General features: G+C 39.0%; 1 protein-coding gene across 1 annotated transcript; it reads right to left on the bottom strand.

The window, feature by feature from the left end:
- Positions 1–2,847: 2,847 nt before the first annotated feature.
- LOC140426333 (T-cell acute lymphocytic leukemia protein 1 homolog) lies at positions 2,848–8,626 on the bottom strand. Its single transcript, XM_072510944.1, has 4 exons — positions 8,513–8,626; positions 5,602–6,179; positions 5,094–5,173; positions 2,848–4,624 (listed from the first exon to the last, which is right to left on the bottom strand). The coding sequence occupies exons 2-4, from the start codon at positions 6,117–6,119 to the stop codon at positions 4,203–4,205; spliced, it is 1,020 nt and encodes a 339-aa protein (XP_072367045.1). The 5' UTR covers positions 6,120–6,179; positions 8,513–8,626; the 3' UTR covers positions 2,848–4,202.
- Positions 8,627–11,216: the final 2,590 nt, after the last annotated feature.

Raw genomic sequence — 11,216 nt, 5'->3', positions numbered from 1 at the left:
CAAGAAGCACTGGGGTTGCAGTTCACTGAACTGTCATTTCATTGATTTGGATGGAATGAAATTTATGGCATGACTTTCTGTTTCACCAGGTTACAACCTAGACAGCGAAGGTGAACATTTCCTGTCTGAGGAATTAGTCACCACATTGCTGCTCACCGAAAATTATAGTCGCTTCATTTTCTGAAAAAGCGCTTCAATTCCGCCCTCCAAGTACACAGGATAAATATATTTCCATGTAGATTGTGCTGCTATATTCAGCAACTTTTCAATTACATTGAATTTGAGATTCCATTGATGCTTTCGCTTTTCTATCACTAGAATGGTAAAGACTTGGGCAAAGGCGAACGTTAACATTGGAAACCCATTGCATCAGCCTTGGCTTTACGCTTGAGGGAGCAACCATTAAATATGAAGGAGTGGTGAATTGGGAACGTCAGCTTGAATTCTGTTTCTGATTTAAGTACTTGGTTTTGATTCTGCAGATCATTCACATTCGAATTAAAAATATCTAGAAGGCGTTCATTAACAAAGTATAATGGACAGCATTTTAATAAATTAATGGTAGGGATTTCAAGATTCTTGATGGGGACAGTTATTGGTTTGATCAGAAACCAGAATCCTCACATGAATATCCATATTCCCTGTACAATGTCAAATATATTTTTTATGCTACTTGGCGCAGCCCACAGTACAGAACGTATGCCCCTGACATACATAATTCTCTCTGTGGTTAAACCAAGGACGTTCCGCGTTTTGTTTGTGTCTGCGTAGGTCAACTAAAGTGCAGACCCTAGAGCCTTAGGACTTTTTCAGTGGTAGCATTCGCACCTCTCCGTCGGAAGGTTTTGAATTCTAAATTTCAGGATTTGAGTTCCTAATCTACACTTTCATTTCAGTGGAGTGTTTTATTGTCAGAAGTGCTTCCTTTCAGGTGGTATGTTAAACCAAAATCCTGATTATTTTCCTCATTACTGCTTGTGGAACTTTGATTTGTGCAAATTGGCTGCCAAATTTAGCGACGTAATAATAGTAAGTGCACTTCAAAGGTAATTAATTTATTGAGAAGCAATTTGGGATGTCTGGAGGATGTTCAAGGTCCACATGCGAGTTCTTTCTTTCGGTGCTTCAGGTAATTTGGATATATCTGGCATCGAACACGCACAATAAATGGTGGCCTAACCTTTGACGCCCACGCCCGGTGAGGGAATAAAAAGAAAGTCTCAGGGTGCACACACCAGCATGTTTGTTATTCTCATTCCCAGTTTATCTACCACCAGGGCAACTAAGAAGAGCCTTTTCCAAATATTCAAACTCACAAAATTCAAACCCAGCCAATGAGTAAATCCATTCTCAAACTCACAGATTGCCCAGTCTCGGGTGAATGGACCCAATAGGCCATAGTTTGGACACTTATTATGTGAAACAGACTTCACTCAGCAGCTTCATATTTAAAAGCAATTTGCTACAAAGTCTGACATTTCAAAGAACAAAGAACAAAGAAATGTACAGCACAGGAACAGGCCCTTCGGCCCTCCAAGCCCGTGCCGACCATACTGCCCGACTAAACTACAATCTTCTACATTTCCTTTAAGATAATGTCATTCACTTGTTTAACTTTGTTTTGGCAGTATTTCCATTAATGTAATAAACGTGATTTTCCAATGAATGTTAATATTTATTAAGGGCATACTGAGCATCATGGCGCCCCGCTAACTGTATCGGTTTTAGACTGGACATTTCAGTGTATAACCGGCGTGGTGCTGCACCCAAAATATGCATAGATTATAATTCATGCAATCTTTTCAGTTTGCGCCACGCAACTAATTAAACCAGTATTTTTAAGGGAAGACCGAAATACATTAAGTCCCCAATTCCCCTCAATTTAACGATATTCCGATAGAAACAAGAAAATAATAAAATCTTCTCATTATTCTGCACGAGTCACCATGAAACAATAGGCCACAACTACGTTTGAGCTGTTTTTTTCTGGGAGTTCTTACATTTGTTATTAACAACAGTCAATTTGACAGGAGACTTTCTAACTGCGTCTTCTTCCGATAGCTCTCCAATAATAATAATCTATTATTGTCACAAGTATGAAGTTACTGTGAAAAGCCCCTAGTCGCCACATTCCAGCACCTGTCCGGGTAACCCATGCTGCTGGCCTTGTTCTGCATTACAAACCAGCTAAACCAGCCCTCTATTTAAACGAAGAGAAATTTGTCAAAGATGGGATTAATATCCTCATTACCACATTGAGAAGGCCCTTGGAAGGCTGAACCATGTTTTCTAGTATGCAACAGTGGGTAATGCTAGGCACATGCACAGTCTCCATTTTTGTAACATCGAAAGTGCAGGTATATAAACATATTCACTAATGAATACCGCACATGCAGTTATTTATAGAATATGTGTGTTATCCAGAAGACAATGCTTTATTTATATATGCATATGTAAAATAGTGGCATGTTGCTGGTATAAAAGCCAACAGTCTGTCACGTGGTCACCTATGCCCAGTGAGTTGTGTAATGTACCTGTTCCCATTCTATGGTGGCTATGAAAGTGACAGTATAATGCATTCCCAGGAGAGAACGGGAGGTAGACTTATATTTATACATGTGTTCCCTGATGTATATTGTAAGCAAGATTCTTCAGTGTCCGATTACATTTTTCGTGTAACAATTTTGCAGAAAGTCGGAACCCCCAAATTCATAATGTCTTTGAACTGGCGGGCTTGTTTATTGTTTGTATCAAGTCGTTTTTAGTAATTTCACTGAGGAAATATGAATGGCAGCTATGGCGAGGGATGTGTGTATGTGGGGAGGGGGGGGGGGGGACGCTGTTCAGTTAAATTGTATACAATTTATTAAAAGTAAATTCTTGGTAATATAACATTGCATATATTTTACAACAATACGTGATATACATACTGCACGCAACCTTTGCAGCCACGCTAGGCTTTACAAAGGATAACCATCGAGAGTCACCTTGCCAGAATGTACATTGTAGGAGTTATTTGCTTAAGTTACAGGTTTCGTTACCCAACTTCTGCAAACGCAGAAAATAAAACAATCACATACAAAATTGACTGAAAGTGCAGTGTGGATTATACACTATGGTATTCACAATACATATAACAGGCAAGAGCGAACGTGGAAAATAAGGAGTGTACCATACCTTTTATATTTTTAAATAAAATAAACAACACACCTTGTCCATTGAATTATTAAATACATGACTTTCTTTTCTGCAGAATGTCAAAGTACTTTCGGAAAAATGTCACAACTTGTACCCATAAAAATTGCCTGGTGTCTTAATTATTCCAAATATCTGAATTATTGTTCATATGGAATAAATAATAACTTGTCCATAATAGAAAACAAGGACCTGTGACTAGCTGCAGCAAGTCTTATTATTATACGCAGACAGTGGCCCAATTTTCGACGCAACCATGAAAATATACAAAATAGTTATCCCCGGAAATGTACATTTTCAAACATTTAAACCCTTCGCCTTTTTTAAAAATGTGAATGTCAATATAATCCGCAATGTAAGTCTATTTATGTATTTTGCCTTCTAATTTAGACAGACAAGCTTGCCTATTTCTGTTTGAAGTTACAGTATCCCTTACAGGATCTGAACTGCACTGTAAAATAAAAGTACCTCACTTTCCCGCTCAGTGCTTCTTTAACATGCTATTAGTGTGTTCCGCTTGGAGTTCGGTTGCATTGTACACAACGGTGGTTGAATATAAAGCTAAAAGAAAAGTTAACACGCAGTTCACTGGAAAAGGGACGCTGCTGTTTCAACAGAAATAAATCTTGGTTCTGTTAGATTTTTCCATTACAAAATCCTGCCCCCCCCCCCCTCCCCCATTACGGCGCTCGGAGCTTGAAAAGCTGAAGCTTTTACAATATTTACATGTACCTCAATTTTACGATAAAATTTAATTCTTTTACATTTAAATTCTTTTGTCTTTGAACAGAAGTCAGCGAGAAATCCGGTAAGACTGTTAAAATGAAGTCCAGAAGGACAGAAGTTTAGTATTTATGTGTACCTGAAAATGTTAGAGATACAGAAAATTGAAAGAAAATCAAATGCTAATCGATTCGACAGTCAGTGGCAAAACAGTAACAGTCTGTGACCCTTTCGCTGCAATTTTCCATTCTCCCAGGCGCATCAGTTTTCTTTCCGCATGGATATCACCGTTGTCCATTGACATCTGGAGGAAGTATAGAGTGACGGTGGTTTCCATGTCGTGACTCGAGATGATCGTGCTCTTCGCTTAGACTTCCCGGGCTTCCTGTTCCATCGAAACAGCTTCCACAGCTCGAGTCTGGAGACATCTCCTGGATGTCATCGCTGGCCAGCCTGGTACTGTCCGCCTCTTTAATCTGTATGCCTCGCTGCTCGCCCTCCTGCTCCTGATCGCTCAGCAGCTTGGCCAAGAAATTGATATATTTCATGGCTAGACGCAGAATCTCGTTCTTGCTGAGTTTCTTGTCGGGTGGATGGGTCGGGATGAGCTTGCGGAGTTCGGCGAAGGCCCCGTTCACGTTCTGCTGCCTCCACCTCTCCCTGCTGTTTGTGAAGATCCTGCGGACAATTTTCGGCTGGGCGACACCTAGTAGAGAAAAATGAAAGCACCGTGACTTTGTTCAGTTGCGCGCTCTTATACACAGAGGTAGTGACTGAGGGGCTTTGCAGAAGTGATGTGAACTTTATTTTAAAAAGGTGTACAAGTAAAGGCATACGTGTGCGCGCGCGGGGGGGGGGGGGTATACGCGTGCCCGTGTGCCTGTCTGTGCTAACACATGTACATTAAATGTCAAAACATGCATGCAGAACGACCTGTTGAAACACAGCATAAATAAGGAGATAAAATAGATTTTCAATGAGAAAGATTTCCGATAGCTTTTTTTTATGAATGCACCTATTTATCTCAGTGCTTTACTCTACATGTCACGAAGCATGTGTCTAACTGTCTGTTTTTGCAACATTTCCTTACGGCCTGTTATCTGGCTATTGCATCAACACTCGAGCAGCGCTGTGTATGGTTTAAGATGTGGCTCATTCTAAGACGGTGTGCATACCGGTAGTGACCTCCACGTCGTAAGGAGCTGGTCTTCTTTTCACCCTGTTATTGGAGAACATGTTGAAGGGTTCCGGATCACTGATGTAAGCATTGCAAAAGAAAGAAAGATTTGCGATGAAAATCCCGAATCCCAATTTACTGATCCATACTATTAAACACTGACCTTAAAAGAGTTCAATATTCTAAGTGACAAAAATCTTATGGCATAAATTATTCCAAAGCTTGCATTGAATCGACACTAATTATAAAGCAAAGAAAAATAGCGAAAATCTCTCAGCATTGAGAATTAAAAACCATTGCATATTTTATCAATCCTACATCATTTGTATTAAATCAAAGCGCCATGATGTGTTAATCTTGAAGCGAACAGCGACAATTTTGAGCCCGAGTCACATTGATTTGAATTCCAACTTTCATGAGGCAACTATTAAGATTTAACAAACTCGAAAACAAAACAAAAACAAACCCCTTACAGCACTCCCACTATTCTCTCTGATGAGACTGACCTGTTTAAAAGTGGCAGGCTCTGATACTGGGATGTGCTGTTGTACAGCATTGCTCTGGCTGTTGGCAGAGGGAGGTGTGCGGCTGTTAACTGCACCATCCGATTCTCACTCGCTGCACTCGGAAGAGTCAGAGGCACCGGGGGTCTTGACAACTCGGTGGTCGGTACTGACTGAGGAAACGTGCCTTTCTGATCACTCTCATTTATAGGCTGGGCCCCTCTTTGCATCAGGTTTATGACTGGCACTTCCGATAGGGGATCAGTGGAGTCGTGTCTGGTTTCCTTGGAAACCCCATCATTTGACGCAGATTGTTGCTGTGCTTGGAGCTGGTGTCCCTCATTGGATTGATCCGCAGGCTCGCTCGTGTTTTCCGCTTCCTCAGGGTCTGCTCTATGTCTGGAGAAATCTTTCTGAACAGGACTCAGGTCATCGCTGCGATGCTCACCAAGATCCAACCCGACTTTTTCCATCATCGTATAGAAAAGCGGAAGTCTTCGCCGCCTTAATTGCTTTACCATTAGATAGCAAAAGGGTGGAGAAAAAATGCTGAAACAACTTCATCTGCAAGAAATATTCCCCTAAGACAAAAAAAAATTAAGAACAAGAAGACTTCATAATTAAATCAGTTGCACTAAAATGAAGTAAACTTTCTCAAACCTCGTTCTCGGATTTATCTACATTCACTACAATGGACAGCACAACCAAGCCAGTCGTTTAGAAATACATCAAACGTTTATTAGGTTCTATATGTATTTACAAAACGAGTCTGAAACTCACCAGCTAATTTCAACAAACAAGTGAATGCAGTATAAATATTAACAGATGTTAAATGCAAAATGAAAATAAAAATCGGAAGTCAGGTTTGTTTCCCTGTGCAATTTGACCAGTTAAGTTGCGAATACAAACTCTCCCACTTTGCGTTGATGGAAATAGAAACCAATTATTCAAACTGTGCACAAACTAGGCTGGAACAGTTCTGTAGTCCAATAATCTGAATACAATGTGCTTCTGCACACTTTCGCGATCTGTCACCTGAAGAAATCCCGCCAATTTTTTTTTCTTACTGATTTCATCCCATTAAGGAAAATATAATATTCTCCGTGGCATCTATACTGTATTGCTGATAACACTGAAGGCATGTTTTATTAAACAGTTACAAAGAGCCTGTTTTCGTTTTTGTCACCCTGAAGTGCAAGCGAAACCAAAGACTCACAACGAGTTTTTTTTTGGTTGTTGCTATTTGCACCGAGCTGTTGAATCGTGCTGTGCTAATCTCACTGGGGAACTGGGACTGTTTCTTGTCCTCCAGTCGCCAGAGGCACCCCAGCACCTGCAGCATTCCATGCTGCTTATTCTTTTAATAGAAAAAAAAAGCCTCTTGGACGGATTAAGCATTTCGCAGTTTATGGAAAATCAACCGAGATACTTAAAACAGTTGATCAATTAAGGATTAGGTTTAAACACTCTCTAAATTCTAAAGCTGCAGGTCTCGTTGTAATCTTTTTTTCAATGAATTGAGCTCAGAAACGCACATATATTAGAAGATTGAAATTTAACCTTGAGATTACACTGTTGTACTGTACATAACGCATTTAAAACAAAACAAAACCAGGTTGGTAATGCGGTTTGCAATTCGCTCAGCTTTCAATGTATGTCCTCTGAGAAACATCCTTTCCTGAAATGTGCTGACAGATTGGAAAGTAAAGTGCCAATTAAGTGAGCAATGCCACCTCCAAACAATCAATTCCTCGGTTTTATTCATGCTATCTAACAAAATTGGAGTTTATCAAATTAATGGCCGTTAATGTAGGAAAAAATTATCACTGAGTTGCTCCAATTTAAAAAAAAACTGTATGGGAACCAATTTTGGTCCTTCAAAACCAGCTTTCAGATGAACAGTCCCGGGCTGAATAACATATATCTAAAGGCAGTCGAACGTGAGGCCTTGGCGAAATGGAAGACACAAAATAAACATCTGAGGACAATAGGACGAAATGAGGGCCGTTTGCATACACGTAGGCAGCCGCCCTCAATCTCCAATGCCTGTATCATTGTCAGAATGTTTTGAAGCTTCTAACGCGTTCGGTTAAAGCATTTCGTGATACACCCATAGCGTGCACAAAAGCCTGAATCGAAACAATAGCAAGCATTTATTGGCCCTTCATTTTGCTCTGAGTGTTGCCAAGAGCATGTATTTTGATTGCACTGCAGGAATAAAAACTCATTTAAATCAAGATCTCGCAGCAATGTCCTTAAAATTGCTTTCACCCCTCGAAATAATTTGATGGGGTGGATCAAATTCCCAGCACTGCTCCGAGCGAGTTAACGGTTAGCGGGGCAAGTGGCTTCTTAAGTCCTTGAAACGGATCTGAGCGAGTGCAATCGGCTAATTAGTATTAAACATAACAGGAGCCGTTTTTTTCTTTCTACAGGAAAATGCACCCGTTGATTTGTATTCCCAACAAATTAATAACCACTGGGATGGGTGTTTTCTCTCTCTTGCAAATTCTTCAAATGCGCAAGATGGCAATTGTTAAAACAAAAACTATTGGATTGTAACATTGTGTTAAAGCGTCTTCATCCGTTTCTGTCACTGTGCTGGTATTTCCCCTTGGAAAAAAAAATCATCTCGATTTATACAAATCAAATTAAAATATCATTAGCGATTGTATTATACACAATCCATTAAGCAATTCGAAAATGTCCCAAAAAGTCTCCTCACTCCTGGGATTATTGAAAACAATGCTCGCAGCCATTTCCATTTTCTAAAAAAAAATGATCCTGCTGTTTTTTTTAAGTGCTTTATATTGCAATTATTTACACTCAATTCGAAATCAGTTATATTTCGGCATTTGAAAATGCAGAAGAATAAAACACACCCTGAAGAGATGACAATTAGAAATCTACTCACCATCCTTGTTTATTAGGAAAGTGTTAGCAGCCATTTTCAGCCCCCTCCATGGCTGATCTTTGTGCTGTAATAAGTTTCTTTGGCAGCTTATGCCTTGGAGAGTGGAGTAGATTTTACATCACGTTCGATTTCCTATTTAGTATGGAGAGCGGAACACTACAGCAATGTGGCCAGGCGAGATAAGAAACCAGCACTGGCCGCCCTGCCCAGATAAGACAGCCAAGCCATTATTTATGAAATGATTCATTATTATTTGGCAATTTTATCGAGGGAAAGCGGAAAAATATTGCATGGATATGCATAGGAATAACTTTGGAACGCAAGGCACAAAAATCTTATATAGGTTTTTTGTGGCACTAAATGGCACCGCAGAATAGCAAAATGCTCTTGCCTGCCTACCTGAATTGTAATTTATATATTTTTTGTGGCAATTATTTCACATTTTCATTAAATTAGAAACACCTATTCAGCCCTTAATTAATTTTAATGACGAAGTCAATGCTTCCTGGGGACTGTTCGTCTCTCTCTCTCTCGATGATAGAACCAAACAAAGCCACTGTTAAGGAAGGGCATTGAGTAAAATAGTTTCCCATGCTTCCTCGCCAGTTTGAAAATATAGACATTTCCTAGACAGGAATTTTACCATCAACAGCGGCCCGGTATGTTTTAAGTCTTAAGAGAAATTATTTTTTTAATATCAGGGATGCGATTGCACTATAATAGTTTAGGAAAGGTTCAAAATTGGGAAGAGGGAAGATGCCTTATCAAAATGTTCTTAAAAGTTATATAACAATGGCTGATTATTTAATTATATTTTAATTGCTCAAATTGACATTTCAGGGCTAAAATAATTTTATTTTGAAAATAGTTGCAAGATTGTACTTTCCATTTTAAAATGAAGTACGATGAAATGCATTGCATTTTGCCATTTAGTTCGGTACTATATTGCATCAGATCTTCGAATAGAACTGAATATTGAAGAACAGTTAATTGATATCTCAACTACAAATTAATGCAATTGAGAGATGAATCCACATGTTGGGGAAACACTGTAAAGGCTGTGGATATAATGCTAAGATGCTGCATTTTTCCCACAAAGGAGTAAGGCGTGTTAGTTAAAGGGTGACACCCATGGCAGTTTAATCATTGGGTTTAATTTATGCTTTCTTTTTTCCCTAGTAATAGGTTAACTGTAGATGTGTATTCGCAAAAGCAGGATTGGATGCGATCTCTATTGCCAAGATTTCCTCGATTAACAGAATATCTTCCAGTGCGATTACTGTCCTGCACAAATAATTTACATAATTATTAACCCGTTGATAATTACTGCTATTATAACCACATCCTAAAGAACACTGGTCTTGGTTTATGCGATGTTACTTATACAATCAGCATATGCGTTATCAAACCTAATTCAGGTTAAAAAAAATGTTGTACAAATAGAAAATAAGCGGGAGATTGTGTTGTGCCGAAAGGCTTTACAACCAGACCAGTTAACATTTTGCAATGTCCTCTAAATCCCACATAAGCATATGGGGACATCCGTTGTGTCCATTAGTGGATTGATGATAAATTAGCTATTATGCTTGCCCACCAAATTAATATTATTACTATTCATTATTGACCGAAATCTTAGCCAATTAGATAGCCAGGTTTTATGGTCTATCGGATCATTTCTGTAGACTAACGGTAAATAAGACAATTTAGCACATTACCCAGTACTCCCCTCCCATTTAGAGCGCTAGGACGCCATATCACGCCCTTTGACTGATGTAAACGACATTGGAAATTTCATGTTGGTTTATCTGTACATTCATATTTTCTGCATGGGTAACTGAAGCAAAATACAAAATAAAATAGATAGCTGTAAATACAGCTACAGCTTAGCTGGGCTTGTTCCAAAAAGTAATGAATAACTATGAGCTGTAACTGTCTTGAATGTCTGGCAGGGTGTACCTTATCGCAAACAGCTGTATTTGTAATACCCGAGGATGCCCGCATAAACTGAGACTAGAGTTAGAAATGCTGCTGAAAATTGGCAATGATAGTTGGTGTGGTGCGAATGTTTCTGTGCTGGCCTGTTTTGTTATTTTACTGTTAAATTGCCCAGCTGACTAACTTTGGTTGACCATTCCAAACGTCACACTGACTCAAAATCTGGCAAAGCCATTTGCAAAATAAACTGCCTATTTAGAAGGAAGGCGACGAGTAGTTATCTACTGCAGATTACAACATTGTGGATTTTAATAGAGGCACTCTTTCAATCACAACACTTTGCATCTGATTATTAGAGGAGAGAGCTCTGATTTTGGACATTATGACAATCAATTTTTTCATGAAGTAGTCTCCCCTTGTCTGTAAAATATTTAATGCAAATACACAGATTGAGGGGCACATGTAATTTAAATGGTATATTCAAAATGTTCTGGTATGGTGTGCAGGGTCTCATAACTTGCATCTGCAGTTTCCTTCATAACTTTCAGATTCAGAAATCCAAAAAGAGCCAAATTACAGGCAGATTTGAATAGGGATAATTGTAGTCACACCAGTGGTCTGCTCACCAACAATTTGCAGATTTGGCACTTTCATAAAATGCGTTTCCTGAAAAGGAAATTATGGGAGGGATGAAATAGTTGTAAGAAAACAAACATTAATTTGTTATTAGAGACAAATAATTCAGGAAAAGTGAATAGTATAAAAAATA

This window comes from Scyliorhinus torazame, chromosome 7, assembly GCF_047496885.1.
Source record: "Scyliorhinus torazame isolate Kashiwa2021f chromosome 7, sScyTor2.1, whole genome shotgun sequence".
Taxonomy (NCBI): domain Eukaryota; kingdom Metazoa; phylum Chordata; class Chondrichthyes; order Carcharhiniformes; family Scyliorhinidae; genus Scyliorhinus; species Scyliorhinus torazame.
This window is presented reverse-complemented; position numbering and strand designations above follow the sequence as displayed.

What these genes read in the sequence shown, in the direction of transcription:
- LOC140426333 (XM_072510944.1), bottom strand. Translation starts at nt 6,119, where the DNA reads ATGGTAAAGCAATTAAGGCGGCGAAGACTTCCGCTTTTCTATACGATG. An exon ending in AGCCTGCCACTTTTAAACAG is followed by an intron (nt 5,174 to 5,601) that starts GTCAGTCTCATC and finishes TGCTTACATCAG; the next exon opens with TGATCCGGAACCCTTCAACA. An exon ending in CGACGTGGAGGTCACTACCG is followed by an intron (nt 4,625 to 5,093) that starts GTATGCACACCG and finishes TTTCTCTACTAG; the next exon opens with GTGTCGCCCAGCCGAAAATT.